Below are 18316 nucleotides of genomic sequence, written 5' to 3' on the forward strand. Positions count from 1 at the left end.
GTTAGTATTATTAATTATTAATAATTCAAATGTAATATTATAATTAATTTGTTGATGGAGATGTGGCTTTTTGGAAGTGGGTTGTCGCGTTTCGGATTAATTAATTATAAACTAATTTGGTTTTCGTTGTACCATGCATGCAAGGCATTATCCACATGACCGTCCCAATTCCAATGCATGATTGCGTGACCACGCACTTATGTTTGTCGCTTATTTTTATCTTCGGTTTCGAATTTTTATTTCATTTATCATTCCTATAAACTCAACGGTTCGTTTGGGTAGCGAATTGAGCCTGGTGCCCACAAAAAAACCAACATACGTATATTACGATTGAAACTCGTATACTATAACCGTCAGTACTCGATTTTAGAATCTTGTACCAACTATCAATTGACACCCCGAACCAGTTGAGCTACCCGTGCAGGCATATCATTCTTATAACCAGCATTCGATCTTAGGAACTTGTATCAATTGACCCGAACCGGTTGAATTACCCATGGCGGCGTATCATTCTTATAAACTCATACGAAAGTAAACATGCAAAAGTTCGGTATTGATGTCTATTTCAACTGATAAATTAATGCATTATGAAAATTGAGATTCGAATCTTGACCTTTCACTAAACGTCAAAGAGTGTTTAATACCAATTTGATTAAGTTTTACCGGTTTAAATCATTATAATGTTGTTCTAAAGCATTAGTTAACACCTAATTGCGCAATTAACACTAAAAGGCCCACGAAATCAGCGTTGGGATTGGGCTAGATTGTTCATTGTTTGTTAATATTGTTGAGCCCAATAATAGATTCGGCTATTTTCTGAATCAGCCCAATTCAGCTAACTGGACTTTCTGGATCTAACTTCAGCAGAATGATTACCACTGCCACCGTGGCACCGCCATCTGAGTCGCCGTGGTGGGGTGGCGCGTTGAAGCTAGGTAACTTTAACTCGGAGAAGCGAACAGTTCCAGAGAAACTGAAGCAAATGAGCTTATTTGACGCAGTTCAAATTTGGAGAGCTCGAAACAGTTGGAGCAATGGCGGATGAAGAAAATCCCCAATTGATCCTCTCTGCTGCCAATTCTACTCCAGTAGTCTGACCATGGTAAACATTTTCTCTCTTAATTGGTTTTTTTTTTTTCATTTACTGTGCGCACACCGTGAAAAAACCAAATCAATCTGCTTATTCGTTTGTCTCTATGAGTGCTCAATGCGATTTTCTGTGTGCGCGTGTGTGATTTTTGTTGTAACGAACTACATGTTTGAAGATTGTTAATTCTAAAACTGAGCAAGACGATATGGAAACCATGCTTTTAGCTTTAGGTTGAATAGATTCACAAGAGAGAAAAAAAAAAAGGGGAACTACATTAGGTACATTGTTCATACAAAAATTAGTGCAAGCAATAAGAAGCTTAATCTCTGAAGAGATTAGCCGCCTGACGACTGACTTTAAGAGGCAGCCCAAAATTCTGATAAACCCTAATCTCACCTTCCAAGCTCGCCGTCACAATGACTAGCCCCCATGCCGTTGCTTGAACAGTGTGACCCCCTTGCCCCCCATCAAACAAAGACCAAGAAGTTGACCAAGACTGCGATGGGGAAGTGGCGGAAGCAGAAATGGAAGGCGACTCACCATAACTAATCGATGCAGACGATGAATCGAAAGAGTCCCTCACGCCTATTCCAGGATCTATGGGAGCGGATTGAGCGAATTCCTCATCAGCACCGCTCGATACCCTCTCCAAACGGTTGTTCTTCTTGGGCAGAGGGGGCAATTGCCTCCTGCTACTGGTCCCCACCAAGTTTTCCTCACGGGTCGGAGAGTTGCTGCTGGAATTTGGTGGTAGTGGAGCGGTTGACCGTTTTGAGTGTCTTTTGGAATGTATTTCTACTACCGGTGGCTCGTTTTTTATGCTACCTGGCCATGGGATTGCTACCGATACATCCCTACAGTGGAAGTGCTCGTGTGCTTGTACGGTGATTCTGCTTTTTCTCTTTCCACCGCTCGGACTTTTGGACTCTTCGACTTTCCATATATAGACCTGAGAGTCCTCGCTGGCGCTTATAACGTGTCTTCCGTCTGGACTGAATGAAGCTGCAATCTGGCTGCCCGTGTTTCGAAATCCTGTGATGAATAATGATGGAAAATTGATTGGTTTGAGTTTGCCGGTCGTTGCCTCGTGAAGTTATGAATGAGTATGTGAGAGGTGGCATTATTAATTTATACCTCTATATTTTTGGACGAGCTCTGGTCCATTATGTATCCGAATTCGAGAATCAGTGGAAGTGATGAGCACTTCAGATGGATTCCAAGGAGCATACTGCAGGTAAAGTAAATATTAAACAATTTGGGAATTGGTTTGAATGGAAGGAGTTAGATCGTGGATTGAAGATTACCTGAAAACCAGTGACTTTTTTGGGTTGAGTTTGAGATTGAAAACCAGGGAGTTTTTTGGCTTGAGACTTCGTCTTCAACTGGATATCACTGAGGTGTTCCAGTTTGCAATCTAGGATATAAAAGCACACTCAGAATAAGGTATTACTAGTGTTAAAAAGAGTATCGAAAACCTTGCAGTTGGAAGACGTTCTTACCATCAATGCTATAAGTTCGACAGATCCCTTGATGAGAACCAATAATAGCACCCTTCAAAGATGGAAATAAATGAAATCAGAACAATGTTTTCGTCACTTATTTGATCAAGGATTGCATTTTCTTTCTCATTCTAATGTTATTTGTTCTTCTAGACGAACTAACTTAGCAGAGATTGAAATGATTCCTACTTGATTTTTCTGAAGCTAAGTAAACTACTAAAGACACTAAACATGCATGTGTTGGTCAGAGTTTATTATAAAAGATCTAATCAACACAAAAGTAGCTTATTCATAGAAATCTTTATTGCAGATTTATTTTTAAAGAATTTCATCTGGGCTACCTGACCATCGGGAGTGTAGCTAGCAGCAGTAACCATTTCATGAAGATCTGTCCAGTCAACAACCTTACGAGCAGGTATATTCCAAATTCGAACCTTTCCATCTAGTGAGCCGCTCATAAAGTAGTTGTCATCTACTGGATTGAACTGTATGCAAGTTACTGCCATATCATCATAGACTCATTAGGCATAAATAATGATCCATGCAAGTAAAGAGACTTATCATACCACTTTTAAGCGATTGATGACTGAGTAACTGCAGTATAATTTGGCATCTCACCATAGTCATTGTGTGCAAACATCTTCAGACAGCTCTTTGTTTCCAGATCCCACATCCTAACCGTCTTATCCATTGAAGATGAAAGCAATAGCTGCGAATAATATCTGACTTAGTCAACTGTTTCTGAAAACCAATTATGTTCATACTATTCATAAAGAAATACATTGAACTCTTTCATTTATTTAGGAATTTAGGAATTATATAAAATAAAATGACTAAGCCACAACTTTCCCATGATTAAGCTAAATTTGCAAGAAGCTGACCTGTGATGTCGACCACGAGAGATCCAGGACATGATCTTGATGACCTTTGAAAGTGAATACTGGTTTCTCTGAAAGAGCAAAAACAGTATCTGGCACATTTACATAGTCCGGGATTGAGTTGCCTTTCTTTTTGTTATTTTTACCCTTTTTCTTCCTTTCAGATGGCATAGGTATTATTTCCGCAAGTGGAGGACGGTCTGAAGCAATCCCAGCCATCGGATGAACAGGTGTGCCACCGGCCGAACTCAAATCATCGCCTGATCTTGCCGACAGCACGTCACATTCCTGCACTTCCCACACATGAATCACTTTATCTTCACCTGCACTTGCTAGAAAACGTGCGTCACAGCTGAATCTAATAGCCCATATAGAACCCTCGTGCGCTAGTATTTCTTGAGACATATGCAGTGCCGTAAATTCTTTGTATGATTTCCCATGCTGACGAGCTTTTACCCATTCCGATGTAGCCTTAGGAGGAGGAGGAGGAGCTGTCTGTTCTTCTGGAAAAGAATGCTCTTGTTCTTTGTTTAATCCGCTCATCGAAGTTGCCACGCCTTTGATATTCTTCAAAATTGCAGCTCCCTTTCTCTTGCTATTTCTGAAACTCTTTGAAAAATACGAGTTGTTGTTGATTTTCCTCCCATCGTCATGACTATTTCCTCCCACATTCTGCCTGCGCATCAATTCCTTGACAACCGGTGAATATCCAACCGACTTCTCGAATTCCTCCATTGTAAGTTGCTTCCCTGTCTGAACATCACTGAGCTTATTCCACATGCCCTGTTCGTTATACTCTTTAACAATAAACTCCTTTCCAGTGTCCAAATTCTTTATCAGGAAGAACGAACCAAACGCACCGTCCGGCACCACAGACTGTAGCACATCATTGTTTGGATTCAATAATCTGCTTTTCGCTCTGTCTGGGGATATTCTAACAGCGTTAGAGTATTGACACACACCAGTGGTAGGTATAGCTAGGCCTGAAGATGTTCTAGTGAGTCTTTGTTTCGATACAGGCCCGATTAATTCTTCTTTCCTTTGCTTCGTTCTTGCAGAAAAGGCATCTATGTCACTATCCGATCTCGACCGTACAAGCACAACTGCCGTCGGATGTGAATCCAACGGTGAAGAAGAAGGCTCCTCTTTTCTTGATTCCTTTTCTGGAGAAGAAGTACCGACATTTGCTGTACTAGAAGGAGAAGGAGACGAAAAATCGAGCTTTACTGTGGTAGAAGAATCGGGCTTTATGGAAACCTGGCCATTATTATTATCATGGTGTTTTCTCGAAACTGCTCCGACAATCTTGGAGCTAGCAAGCCTGAGCATATCCTTTGTGCTGGAAAGGCCCATGTCTTGAAAGAGGCGTTTTCGCCTCTCACGAATATCACCTGGCTCAGACATCCACATATCGTAGCCACCCATTATTGAAGAAGATTTTGCACTTGAATCCACGGACCGGATGCTTTTGATCGTGGCTGAAGAGATAGCCGAAACGAAAGACATCCGACTATCCTCGAAATCCTCATCCTCGTCCGATCCAGAAGAAGCCAAATCGAGTGGGACCACTGAGGATATTCTCTCGCGGGATTCGAAGAAACGATCATCGTCATCGTCTTCTCCGAGACCATCCCAATTCATGGTTAGTGTCCTTCGATTCATCGTTGCACATTGCATGTGTAACAAACTTGACAGATTTTTGAAATCGTGGATATGGAAACAGACAAGAAATTAATGTGTGTGTGTGTGTGTGTGTGTTTCTTGGGAAGATTGGAAACGAAAGAAAAAAAAAATCAAGAATTTTGGTGAATGTTGAGGAAAAGAGAGAGCAGTGGCTGGAAAGGGGAGAAGTGGAGGGGAGGAAAACAAGGAACATTAAAAATAAGGCGTTACATTTGTCCTAAACAAAACAAAATTAGGAAATAAGAAAGAAATGGTCAATAATGGTCATCACTACTCTTACCTCTCTTCACGTCTATATGCCAATAATTACATCCATGCATTTACTCTGCTTTATATTATATTTAATTATTTTTATCTTTAATAAATAGTTATATAATAACATTTATTGTGACGTTCCATTCATATTTGCCTCAATCAATGTTTAATATCTGACTTAAGTTTTCTTTTTCTTGAAAGTGCGGAGTGCCCTTAATTAATTAGGTAGGTATAGCGCTAGTCGTATGCAACTCAGAATTCTGTTTAAGACCCATTCTTCACATATATACATACATACATATCCACGTATTTGTATGTAATTTCTTGTGATATATACTGTAATAATAACAAAATGATTGTATAATATAATATTATTTAGCCTCAAGTCAATTATGCTTAAGTGGGGATGGCAAATCGTATTATTGTTTATTAATTTGGTATATTCTGTAATTAGCAGATTTCATTATCTCTTGGAGCTTTTCTTTGTTTTCTGGCCCTCTAAATTATCCGGAGTTATGGGCAAGGAAATTAAGTCAACCACAATCGACATATCAAATTTCGATGCTCCGGTGACATGCCGGTGATGTTTGCCTCTTCAGTTATTTAAATTTATGATTTAAACATAGTTATTTAAATTTATGATTTAAAGATGAGAAACAGTAGTCATGTTATTACACTGGGTGATTTTTTACCGTTGATCTACAAACATTAATGTGGGTGTACGTATACGAATGATAAAGATCTACTCGGTGTATCTCACCCGATGTAGTATAGGATAAACTCAGTTGCCACGAAGTTCTCCCCTTCATTATGAACATTAACAATAATATTTATACTTACTCCCCTTTGATGATTAGTATTATTATCAAGATTTTCTTTAAATTCGGATTTGAGTTTCTTGATAAAATTAACATGGATTTTCTGACGTGGGTGAGTCTGTAATTGATAACCCGTTGACATTGTAAAGGCTTTCTTTCTAGGATAAATTAATTGGCCACATATTAATATTTTACTTGAGAATTTGCTGGGCAAGTTGATCAATGTAATGATTTTTTTATATAATATTTTTTCTATTAAATATAAAAATTATTTCGCAAAATGCAAAATAAAGAGTGAAGGAAAAGAAAAGGCCGTGGATGTTTTCTTGGAGTAAAAGGGCATATACATATGAACTTCTCTTTGAAGATTCGATCACTTATTATTACTACTATTACTGATAACTTTATTGTATAATAATATTTAATTATTATGAACTAAGTTGAATTTAATGTTATCGACCAATAATATATATTATTACTAATAAAAAAAAAAGACCAATAATGTATTACCTATTTACCGCTAGTGCCAATTACACTTAACTGTATAAGAATTTGAGTGGTAACTAAAATGACGCTAAGCAGACGGTGTTGATATTATGATAAAGGTGAGGGGGGGAACGTGAAATTAAAATAAAATTACCGTATTAAAAAATAAAATTACCCAATTAAAAAAAGAAAATAATCCTAAAAACATTCATGTACACAAATTGCACGAGTCAATCGGAGACAAAGCGCGATTCGAGGTGCATTTAAAGGTGAATTTCATTTCGTTGACATCTGCATTTCAGTTCGCTCGTTTTCTCTGCTCCATTTATTTGAAACGTGAGGCGCTCAACTCTGGGAACAACAGAAACATCCTCCCATTTCTCGAAATACGCGTCGTCGTCATTCGATCCATTATTATTATTAATCCATTTCTCCCTAGAAAAATTAAGGTGAAGAAATTCTCCCCCAATCTCTCAATTTCCGATTGTTCGTCTTCTTCTTTTTGCCTGTACGTAGAAAAAAAAAAGTATGCACTCACTTTGTTTTGTCTAATCGATCGGCATTTTCATTTTCCTTTTGTTTTTGTTTGTTGATTTGATCCTGCAGTATAAATGTGTGCTGCTCGATGTATGTATCTATGTATGTATATGCATGTATGTATGTATGAGATCTTTGATCAGATGATCGATCGGTCGATCGTACGAGCAGCTGATCGCTGGCAATTGAGATTTATATTATATTACTTGTGATTTGTGAATTTTGACCTTTCGAATGTTCATCCTTTTCTCCTTTCCCCTACTCTGTTTGCTGTTCTGATTTGAGTTTCATCGATTCATCTGTTTGATTGAAGAATTGCCGTTCGTCGTTTGATATATCAAATTTTTGAATGATATATATTGTTACTAACTGCATGTATGATTGGAAGGTACAACTCAAGGATCCGATTGGTGCATAATTTCATTTTCAGTTAAAAAAGAAGAAGGATTGCAATTATTACGCGTGTCTAGAAATGGAAATGATTAGCGTACATTTTTCATCTGATATGATAGTTGTCTCACGATCTATCCATCTATCTATGATAGATCGAAATTAGTTACAGCTACTAACCAGCGGAAGCTGTTATTGTATAATTGTTTTTTTCTATACAAAGATCCGATTCATTTGACAGAGTATACCAAATAAAATATCATAACTACTGTTACTCATGAATCGTGATTGAAAATCTTGATGATTTTTGTGTTTCTTTGCCAGCTCAACAACTAAATGGCTGACGGCGAGGATATTCAACCCCTTGTTTGTGACAATGGAACAGGAATGGTCAAGGTAAAAAAAAAGTTGTTTCAACAAAGATCATCGATTCCTTAGTAATTTACCCCCCTTCGATTAAGATCTGACTCTATTCTCAATGTTCGTATTGTTGGTTGAATTGTGATGTTTTAGGCTGGATTTGCTGGAGATGATGCTCCGAGAGCCGTGTTCCCTAGCATTATCGGTCGCCCACGTCACACAGGTGTGATGGTTGGAATGGGGCAGAAAGATGCATATGTTGGGGACGAGGCCCAGTCGAAGAGGGGTATTCTCTCTCTCAAGTACCCAATTGAACATGGTATTGTTAACAATTGGGATGACATGGAGAAGATTTGGCATCACACTTTCTATAATGAACTCCGTGTTGCTCCAGAGGAGCATCCTGTTCTTCTCACTGAAGCACCTCTCAATCCCAAGGCTAATCGTGAAAAGATGACTCAGATCATGTTCGAGACTTTCAATTCCCCCGCTGTGTATGTTGCTATCCAGGCTGTTCTCTCCCTCTATGCCAGTGGTCGCACTACTGGTAAGTTGATCCGATTTTTTTTTTTTTTTTTTTTTTTTTTTTTTTTTTTTTATCATGGTTGAATATAGAAATGGGAAAAATTGGAGGATGACAAAGCTATATGTTAACACTTCTATTAAGTTCAAAACCTTATTCTAGATAGCTGTTGGCATTCTTGATGAAACCATGTCCTTGCTTATCCTATGGCTTTCGGTGCAGGTATTGTGATGGACTCAGGTGATGGTGTGAGCCACACAGTTCCGATTTACGAAGGGTACTCTCTCCCCCATGCTATTCTCCGTCTCGACCTTGCTGGGCGTGACCTCACGGACCAGCTGGCGAAAATCCTCACCGAGCGTGGGTACAGTTTCACCACCTCAGCTGAGAAGGAAATTGTGAGGGACATGAAAGAGAAGCTGGCGTACATTGCCCTCGATTTCGAGCAAGAAATGGAGACTGCAAAGACAAGCTCTGGCGTCGAGAAGAACTTTGAACTGCCAGACGGACAGGTCATCACTATCGGAAACGAGCGTTTCCGTTGCCCTGAGGTCCTCTTCCAGCCGTCTATGATCGGAATGGAAGCTGCTGGTATACACGAGACCACGTACAACTCGATCATGAAATGTGACGTGGATATTAGGAAGGATCTGTATGGCAACATTGTACTCAGTGGTGGGTCCACCATGTTTGCTGGCATTGCTGATAGAATGAGCAAGGAGATCACTGCATTGGCTCCTAGCAGCATGAAGATTAAGGTGGTGGCTCCGCCTGAGAGGAAGTACAGTGTTTGGATTGGTGGTTCTATCTTAGCCTCCCTCAGTACCTTCCAGCAGGCATGTTTCTTTCTTGTTTTTTTGTTTTTCTTTAATATCTAAACAAAACATTCACTTGTCTGAATTCTGATTGTTGTTGTTCTAATTGTTTGCAGATGTGGATAGCGAAGTCCGAGTACGATGAATCTGGACCGTCGATTGTTCATAGGAAATGTTTCTAAGCAGAAGCATTTTTGTCAGTATCCTAATTATTGCTCAGCTCTGGGATGAGAATGCTACCTCTAGTACTACCACCGGTTCTGTGATTTTCCGACTATAGAATTTTTTTTATCTATTCGTTCGTTGGTTTTCGTGTCTGCAGCGAAATTAAGCAGTGTTGTCTGTGTTTGTTCTTTTGTTTTGTTTTTTCCTTCAAGGATTTCTTGCATACTTGAGTTTGTTTTGCTAATAAAGTATAAGTAGATCGTATTTTATTTGATTTGTTTCTTCTTTTTCTCTGTTTTTTTGTTGTTTACACTTCAATTAGAAATAAAGGGTAAATTAGTATTTTCACATTTTCCAAAATTCCAATATTGAAGAAAAAGAAATTGAGATGGGAAAGTGCAAACCCTAATTCCAAAAAACGCCAATAAAGATTGCCAAATCAAAAACTTCCAATTCGTTTTAATGAAATTACCGAAATTAAATAACTACGTTTATTATTTCCCGCTGTGGCGAGGAACACACTACAGTTTACCAGCATGATTGTTCTTCCCCTTTTCCTCCAAATCTTAATCAACTGATATAAAAATGGAGTCGTCTGAAGTTAGAGTGAGGTACGATCTCCACTAGCCACCACACTACGGCTATTCGTCGATTGAGATTCTGCAATTATAATCGCTAGATCTCATCCGATGCCTGCTAACCAGCTCAGGCTTCCTCGTTCCGCCGCCGACGGAGGCTTTCCATGGCGGTGGTGGCGTCAATTATCAAAACGTCACTGGACCATCGCCGCCGCCGCTGCTGCCGCCGCATTCTCTGTTTTTCTTCTCATCTTCCCTAGAATCTCGTTCTCGCGTACATTAACGGATACAAATACGAATTCAGGAGCTTCCGAGTGGGTGCCATTCACGCCTTCATCCAAAGCACAGGAAAAGTCCGCGTGTAACAATCTGTCTATCTCTGTTTATCGTTTTCTAATTTCAATTCAAAAGGAAATGTAATTGTTTCATATTAGTACTCATATATGTGTTTGATTCACTGCGGAATACTTGCAGTTTGTTTGGATGGGAGTTTGCCTGGGTATCATATACAAAGAGGCTTTGGATCTGGCTCTGACAGTTGGCTTCTCCATGTTGAGGTTTCCTCTTTACTGATTTACTTACTAAATGCCCTAAAATATGAATTAAAGTGCAAATTAGTCCCTCTTATTTTTTATTCTGATCTTCCATACATTTATTTGTTATTAACATCAAACTGCAAATATCGTTTTGGTTATTCGCTTATGTTGGGAAAAATCCGATTCATTTAATTCTCAGCTGCTCTAAATATTGTATTCCAAGTTATCGATAATAGATATAATAACAATTCTAAACTTGAGTTTCTTCAGAATGATATTCGTGTTAGATTCTTTAAAGACATCTGCTAGGTTATTTGCTGTAAGTAAGATGATATGGAGGATACTACAATTGTATCAACAATGCCCTTGATAAATTAGATCTCGTCCTAGCTGGTGATCTTCTGGGATAACTGTTGAGAGTTACTGATTTTCTGCAGTGGTGGATTAAATACTTATTATATACTCCAATTGTTATATAGGGTGGAGGATGGTGCAACACTGTATCGTCATGTTCTTCTCGGAAGAAGACGAGCTTAGGTTCATCAACCTACATGGAACATCGAGTTCAATTTTTTGGAATTCTGAGCCATGACCCACTTCAGAATCCCGGTATGTAAATCATAATCGGGCACCCTATCCTAAAATATGAGTGCACAATTCTTTATTTATTTGTTCTTCTCATTTGGAACTTTATTTATATGTGCTTAGCATTGCATGTTTATCCGTTACCACAACTTAGTGATTTGGCTATTTCATGAACATTGCATTAGCATGTCTCCTTCAACATACAAATTACACGGTTTGCCATATAGTAGTTTACATAATTTATGATTCCTGTTTTCGGTTGAAGATCTTTACAAGTTTTTATTCTCTGGAAGATTTCTTGTCAATGCAAATAGGTGTAACTTGCAAAGAATACATGAATTATTTACTTGCTAAGCGAAGGAATAAATGTAACTGAGTTATATATCTTCCTTGGTTTACACTGCCAAAAGAATCTCTAGTGGAGATGTGATTTTGTAGATTTATCTATGTTGGGGTGATACAAAATTCAATATTCATTTCTTCAGTTATTTATTGTTTGGGCATCTTCAGATTTTTTCAACTGGAACAAGGTGAAAATAAGGTATTGTGATGGATCCTCATTTTCCAGTCACCCAGAGAGTGAGCCTAATAATGTAAGTCCCGCAAATTTAACTTCAAATTCGATATAATGTTGGTGCACTTCTCTAGCATGCCTTTGTGACAACAAGATAATGTGATGACGGTAATTTGAATATATTCCCATTCATCTATGCCTCAGAATGGAACTAAAATTTTCTTTAGAGGTCAGCTTATCTGGGACACGCTTATGGATGAGATATTGTCAATTGGGATGTCTAAAGCTAAAGAGGTAGATGAGCTGTATTCTCTCTCCGTGTTTTCTTCTTTTTTGTAGGTAAGCAGTAAAGTTCATCATTTTATGTTTTAGTCGTTATTTATTTTAGGACAAATGATATGATTGACATGAGAGTATTTATCATTTCCACTTACTATTTTGAGTGAATCAAATTTCAATCTTTTAACCATTTTCATTTTGCAGTTATGTTATCATCAACTCCATACATGAGTTCCATTTTATCTTATCTTTCCTACATGATATCATTGATATTGATGAATAGGTTCATCTAGAGATGAAGTGAATTTTATCCTGGTGCCAAAGAGACAGTATACGTATTTATTTATGTTTGCTGAAAGTCTGCATTATTCCCAAATGTTTAATATTAGGTCCTTACATGTGCATTCGACAACTTTACAGGCCTTTCTGACAGGATGCTCTGCTGGTGGTTTGGCCACACTCATACACTGTGATGACTTTCGGGATCTTCTGCCGAAAGATACAAATGTCAAGTGCCTTGCCGATGCAAGTTTTTTTCTTAATGAGTATGTGTTTTACCTCACCCTCTATTTGACTGTATTATCTGGTTTATCTTCAACTGATCTCTCCCTCAGAAAGAAATATCGGCCAAACTTAATTTTAGATTACCTCCTGATATATGTGGTTTTTCTTTATGTTTCTTTCATGCACAATTTTCCTTTAGAGTGTTTTCCGAAATTTCTGCAGTGGATTTTCTTGCAAAGCGTATTTCGTTTTTACTTTAGCTCACTTAATGTTGGACAAGTAAAATGTAGTCATATCAGAGTAACCAACATGCTAAACAAGATGCGTATGACTTCTGGGATTCGTTACAATTAAAGGCACAAGGCAGTTTGAACTTAAGATAATGTTTGGTTAAGAACTGTAATAATCGTAATTGTATTTGTTGTCCTATTTAAACTGAGATGTGATTTGTTTTCTTTGGACAGGAAAGATATTGCTGGAAAACCCACCATAGAATCCTTTTATCATGGCGTTGTACATAACCAGGTTTCTTAAAACATCATAAACAAATTTCTTGCAAATTTCCCTTTAAAATTCCCTTTAGATGTCTCTTCACTGTCTTTTTATTTGATTTTCTCAATGAATTGTAAATTTTTTTTTGCTACAACTGGAAATACAATTAACAATTCATGCTTTCTTCACCTAATTGTAGGGTGTAGCTAAAAGTTTGAACCGTGATTGTGTTGCCAGATCTGAACCTTCTAAGGTGCTTTTTCTTTTTTGTGAATGCTTTTCTCCTTTCTTGGATATTATATAAAAAATTTCTTCATTGCTCACTTTTGGTTGCGTATTCTTGATTCCAGTGCCAGTGTTTCTTCCCTCAAGAATTTATAGCAAATATAAAGACCCCGGTTTTCCTTGTTCAACCCGCATATGATTTTTGGCAGGTATCTTCCATTTCATGCTATCTTATAAACATTGATAATATCAAAAAAGAGATACATACACACATTATATATACATATAAACATTTCTTATAACTTGTTCCAGATAGCAAATATTTTGGTGCCTGATTCATCGGACCGCAATAGCAGCTGGATCCGGTGCAAGCTAAATATTTTGAATTGTGATTCCAAACAACTAAATGTGCTTCATGGTATTATTTAGATATGGCATGTCTTGTATTCATCACATGTAATATAATCATATTTTTGATGATCAGAATTACCTGGGATTTCCCATTTGAGAAAATTAAATTCCTCTTCCTCCATTCACTGTACATTCATCATTTGTAATGCCAAATAATATGTTTTCATGCATGCAGGTTTCAGAAATTCATTGCTCACGACACTCCAGAAATTTAGACAAAATCCGAAAGGGGGACTATTTGTCAATTCTTGTTTTGTCCATTGCCAGACATGGGCAGCTGGGACATGGCATTCGCCCACTTCTCCTAGAATCAACAATAAAGTAAGTTCTGATTATAAATAATTTGCATGCCTATTCAAGTCAAATTTTGTTTAGCATTTTTTTAATTTCAAACTTGAGCGGTAGTTATAACTTATAAATATACAATTAGCTCGGACATCAAAATTTGAAATTTAAGTAGAAGTACAGTGCAGACTAATCTAACCTCTAGCTTGTGCCCACAAGTTATGTCTAGATAGCTGTGAAGAGAGTTTGAGTCAATGCATTCACTACGGGTTTTTTGATTCATATTCTAATGCTCGAGTTTTGGGACACATTTTCTTACTAAACTGATCGAAAAAGAAGGGAAATCAGCCCAAATTAATTTTTATTTTCTACAACTTAATCAATCCCATTATTGTTTTTTCGAAACAGACAGTTGCAGAAGCAGTAGGTGATTGGTACTTTAGAAGAGGAGAATCAGTGCATATTGACTGTCCATTTCCCTGCAATCCCACTTGCTATCATAGAGATCTCACTTTTGGGTGACACGACGAAGATCAGTATATATATATATATATATATATATATATATATATATATATATATATATATATATATGTAGGTTGCTATCATATTTTATTTTGGCTCATAAAAGTGACTTTCTTCAACACTGTTTATAAACTTGCTTTTTTTTTTCAGTTTAATCCAGACAAACGGGCTTTGTGTGCACGTGGGCCATTTGTTTCGCTTAGACTGCCCCAAGTAGAAATGGACTAATAGACCGAATTCTTGATAAATTCTTTTGGGCTAAAAAAATCCAACATGAGAAATAACAGCCGAATTCCTGACTTGCAGGATTGATGATATTCAATTCAAGGTGTGTTTTTTTTCTTTCTTTGGCCAGTTGGAGGTGACGTCATTTCAGTATTGATCGTAAATTCTGGTACGTACGTAGTGACAGTTGTATACTTGCTGGTGGTGGGTCAGTTTTAATCTGGCTGTTTGGCTCTATTTTTGGAATAAGAAAAACATTATATATCGACTTGACAATTTAATACTTATTGCCAAAACAAATAGTAAATTAATAGTAACTAGTAATTGTACCCGTGCGATGCACGGGACAACAAATTGCATTGTTTTGATGTTGTAAGAATATAAACAAACGTTTGATGTATCGTATGATCAAAATTCTATTATACTGGAGCATCATTAAGTATACTACACACAAAAAAAAAAATTTAACTTTACTGTTGAATAATTTTCCAAATGAATTGAATCAGCTAATACCAGTAGATTGAAAATTTGAACCAGGAATAAAATCATCAACTATGTCTTTCATGTTGAGCTTAAAAGTAATTAGATTTAATAACTTAGTTAACATAATCAAAACTAAACTATCGACAACATAAAAGGCCATCTATACATCTTGCATCGGAACTAACCCCTTCTCCACTGCCTCATTTTCAGGCTTTTTTGCCACTGGAATTAACAATTGGAAAATTAAGAAACAAAAATAAATATAAACAATAAATTAAATATCGCATACAAACAATAAGTCTTGAAGGTCGACTTCCAATAGCTTGTGGCCCCGCCCATTTTTGGTTAATTCTCTCAAATGATCCATTTCAATAACATGTCCAATAACATGTCCAATAACATATAAAATGAAATAATTGCTATACATAAAATTTGAAAACTTTGGTATAAATTAATGAAACACATAATTTAACAAAATGAAATTACATATAAGCCATGATGGAAAAAGATGTAAACTAATTGTCACACAGTCAATAGGATGAAGAAGATAAAAAACAAAATCTAAAGTCGGGTTACCAAAAGAAGAAGCCTTAGGTAGGGAAGAAATAAAATTCAAATGTTGCAGACATTATGTAAAACGATGTCACAAAATTCGCTAGGGATGAAAATCAGATTTATTTACCCTTTTCTGTAAAAATCGAAAATCAGATTATTATAAATAATATCTAGGAGAATTTGATGAAAATCGATAATAATATTTAAAATAATATTTAGGAGATAAAAATTTGATAAAAAAATCAAAAAATAATATTTAGGAGATAAAAATCTGATAAAAATCGAAAATAAAATTTAAAATAATAGTTAGAAGATAAAAATTGGATAAAAATCGAAAATAATATTTCAAATAATGTTAATGAGATAAAAATTGATAAAATACGAAAATAATAATTAGAATAATATTTAGGAGATAAAATATGATTAAAATCAAAATTATTATTTAAAATAATATTTAAGAGATAAAAATTTGATAAAAATCGAAAATAATGTTTAGGAGACAATAATCTAATAAAAAACAAAATTAATATTTAGGAGATAAAAAACTAATAAAAACATGATAAAACTCGAAAAAAATATTTAAAAATATTATTTAGGAGATATAACTTTGATAAAATTCGAAAATAATATTTAGGAGATAAAAATCTGCTAAAATTTGAAAATTATATTTAAAATTATAGTTAGGAGATATAAAATTGATAAAATTAAAAAAATATTATTTATAATAATATTTAGGAGATAAAAATTTGATAAAAATAAAAAATAATATTAAGGAGACAAAAATCTGATAAAAATAAAAAATAATATTTAAAATAATATTTAGGGGATACAAATATGATAAAATTCGAAAATAATATTTAAAATAATATTAAGGAGATAAAAATTTGATAAAAATTGAAAAACAATTACAAATATGACATTAGGGTTTCTTAGGGTTGCCCTAGCGTTTCTTTCTTTTATTTATAAGATAATACCAATTACTACTAACTTGGAAAATCAGATAAGTTGTTTTCTCACGCGCGTCCGTGTCAATAAGCAAAAGTCAACCGGCAATTCTTAGTGGTTTATTGCATGGCTACGTGCTCATGATACACTCCAGTTGGGCCAAAATTGTATGCGAATGGGTAAAATTACCATCCAGCCCATGCCTAACATTATTCATATCCCACTCTTCTTTATGACGTTCACCTTTAAGCTTTTTCCCTCGATTAAAATTGAAGTATTCACCGTAAAATTAAATATTTTTATGAAGAAATGAAGGAACATGCAGCCAATCATATATATGATATATCAACTATGTAAACTTACACTCTCGTGTAAATTCGAGAATTGTATTTCGTTTCATCGGAAAAAAAAATTGTTCTCGAATTTGCCAAATAAACAAGAAGTATTTCTCCCCTTTACAAACTAAAATTTCAACAACTTTCCTAAAATAGGGGAACCCAAATTTAGATTGGTTGGGTCGAGTGTTGAGAATTAAAAAGAGAGGGCCACAAAAAAAAAATAATGGATTAGGTGTTTTAGGTGGCGGTGAAAAAAGAGCAATCACCATCACTTTACTGATTCCAACAATTGATTGTGACACTCCTAAGTTTTTAGTTACCAAACTTTGGCTTCAAACATTAAATTTAATTTAATATAATGTCACGAGATGTCAGAGTTACCAAAACCACAAGCTATTGTCCCAAACATTTTTTAAAGTTGCATTGTACCTTTGACTTCTTGTTCACATACCTAATTTATATTTATTTATTTATTTTATTTAGGGGTGTTATTACATTAATTAGAAACCTACCCCAGTTTCTATATGCATCATCTTCCAACTAAATCATTTGAACCAAATGAATGGAAAGGCTCATGCAAATGCAATCTTTTTGTCTGCTAGTGTTGGTCAACTATCTGATTGTTGTTTACTTTCCACTATTTGCATTATTCATTACTGATTATTGATTATTGATTATTGATTATTAATTATAGGCTGCCTTTTTCTTTTTTTTTTTTTTTTTTTATTTTAATTTTAGACCCTTTGAATAATTATTTATTAGATTTAAGTTGTGCAAATTGTTAGTCAAACAAAATATTATTATTCATAAAATAAATATACATATATGTTATTATATCTTCAACTCGATTAGCATGTGATGTGCCAAAATATTTAAGTCTAGAACGTCTGACTTATTGATATTTGATATATAGTAAAAAGTATATCGTTCATAATTCAATACACCATTCATATTAAAAGTAATAATAATAATTTAAAAATATAATAAATAAAATAAATAAATAAAGGCAGGTGGATGTGGAGTTAGTAGTACTTGATACAGTTGCAAGTTGTATCACTGTAAGAAACACGCCGATGCTCTCAACAATTCATATTGTCTGAAATCCACTTGTAGGTTTATTAATTACTTGAATAATTCTAGTTGGAGTTCTGCTTAATTTCTGTTGTTAATGGATATTTAATAATAATTATTATATATTAAAAAAATGACAGATTATTTGTTGACTATCTCCAGCCAACCAAGAACAGCGTTGACAATGTCCATTTTAAATGAAAAAAAATATTGAATATGAACTTAAAAAAGGGTTGTTGCTAATAACGTTGACATTTGACAATGTC

General features: G+C 35.4%; 3 protein-coding genes and 2 long non-coding RNA genes across 9 annotated transcripts; 4 read left to right on the top strand and 1 right to left on the bottom strand.

The window, feature by feature from the left end:
- The first annotated feature begins 789 nt into the window (after positions 1–789).
- Positions 790–3771, top strand: LOC148766708 (uncharacterized). Its single transcript, XR_016035034.1, has 3 exons — positions 790–1102; positions 2900–3004; positions 3632–3771. It is a non-coding gene; the product is annotated as an uncharacterized LOC148766708 (long non-coding RNA).
- On the bottom strand, positions 1296–5453 carry LOC105969927 (uncharacterized). Its single transcript, XM_088827084.1, has 7 exons — positions 3471–5453; positions 3208–3298; positions 2931–3088; positions 2590–2641; positions 2395–2504; positions 2225–2318; positions 1296–2122 (listed from the first exon to the last, which is right to left on the bottom strand). The coding sequence occupies exons 1-7, from the start codon at positions 5142–5144 to the stop codon at positions 1410–1412; spliced, it is 2892 nt and encodes a 963-aa protein (XP_088683210.1). The 5' UTR covers positions 5145–5453; the 3' UTR covers positions 1296–1409.
- Positions 4972–6103, top strand: LOC148766709 (uncharacterized). Its single transcript, XR_016035035.1, has 2 exons — positions 4972–5109; positions 5863–6103. It is a non-coding gene; the product is annotated as an uncharacterized LOC148766709 (long non-coding RNA).
- A 666-nt stretch (positions 6104–6769) lies between these two features.
- On the top strand, positions 6770–9773 carry LOC105970045 (actin-like). 4 transcript variants are annotated; one of them, XM_088827086.1, is made up of 5 exons: positions 6770–7158; positions 7961–8032; positions 8150–8543; positions 8742–9355; positions 9451–9773. In XM_088827086.1, exons 2-5 carry the CDS (start codon positions 7973–7975, stop codon positions 9514–9516), a joined length of 1134 nt encoding a protein of 377 aa, XP_088683212.1. In that variant the 5' UTR covers positions 6770–7158; positions 7961–7972; the 3' UTR covers positions 9517–9773. The 4 variants fall into 4 exon arrangements, with proteins under 4 accessions (XP_088683212.1, XP_088683214.1, XP_088683213.1 ...); XM_088827088.1 differs by having other exon boundaries at positions 7037–7235; XM_088827087.1 differs by having other exon boundaries at positions 7128–7217.
- A 93-nt stretch (positions 9774–9866) lies between these two features.
- Positions 9867–14939, top strand: LOC105970043 (pectin acetylesterase 5). Of its 2 annotated transcripts, none has more exons than XM_088827085.1 (13): positions 9867–10438; positions 10552–10634; positions 11093–11222; positions 11709–11791; positions 11917–12006; positions 12412–12536; positions 12960–13020; positions 13187–13240; positions 13344–13421; positions 13525–13630; positions 13799–13944; positions 14317–14456; positions 14740–14939. In XM_088827085.1, exons 1-12 carry the CDS (start codon positions 10189–10191, stop codon positions 14428–14430), a joined length of 1320 nt encoding a protein of 439 aa, XP_088683211.1. In that variant the 5' UTR covers positions 9867–10188; the 3' UTR covers positions 14431–14456; positions 14740–14939. The 2 variants fall into 2 exon arrangements, with proteins under 2 accessions (XP_088683211.1, XP_012850275.2); XM_012994821.2 differs by having other exon boundaries at positions 9912–10438; positions 14317–14444; positions 14584–14939.
- The last annotated feature ends 3377 nt before the right edge of the window (positions 14940–18316 follow it).

This window comes from Erythranthe guttata, chromosome 12 (assembly GCF_056151865.1).
Source record: "Erythranthe guttata isolate IM_541 chromosome 12, IM_541, whole genome shotgun sequence".
Classification (NCBI taxonomy): Eukaryota; Viridiplantae; Streptophyta; class Magnoliopsida; order Lamiales; family Phrymaceae; genus Erythranthe; species Erythranthe guttata.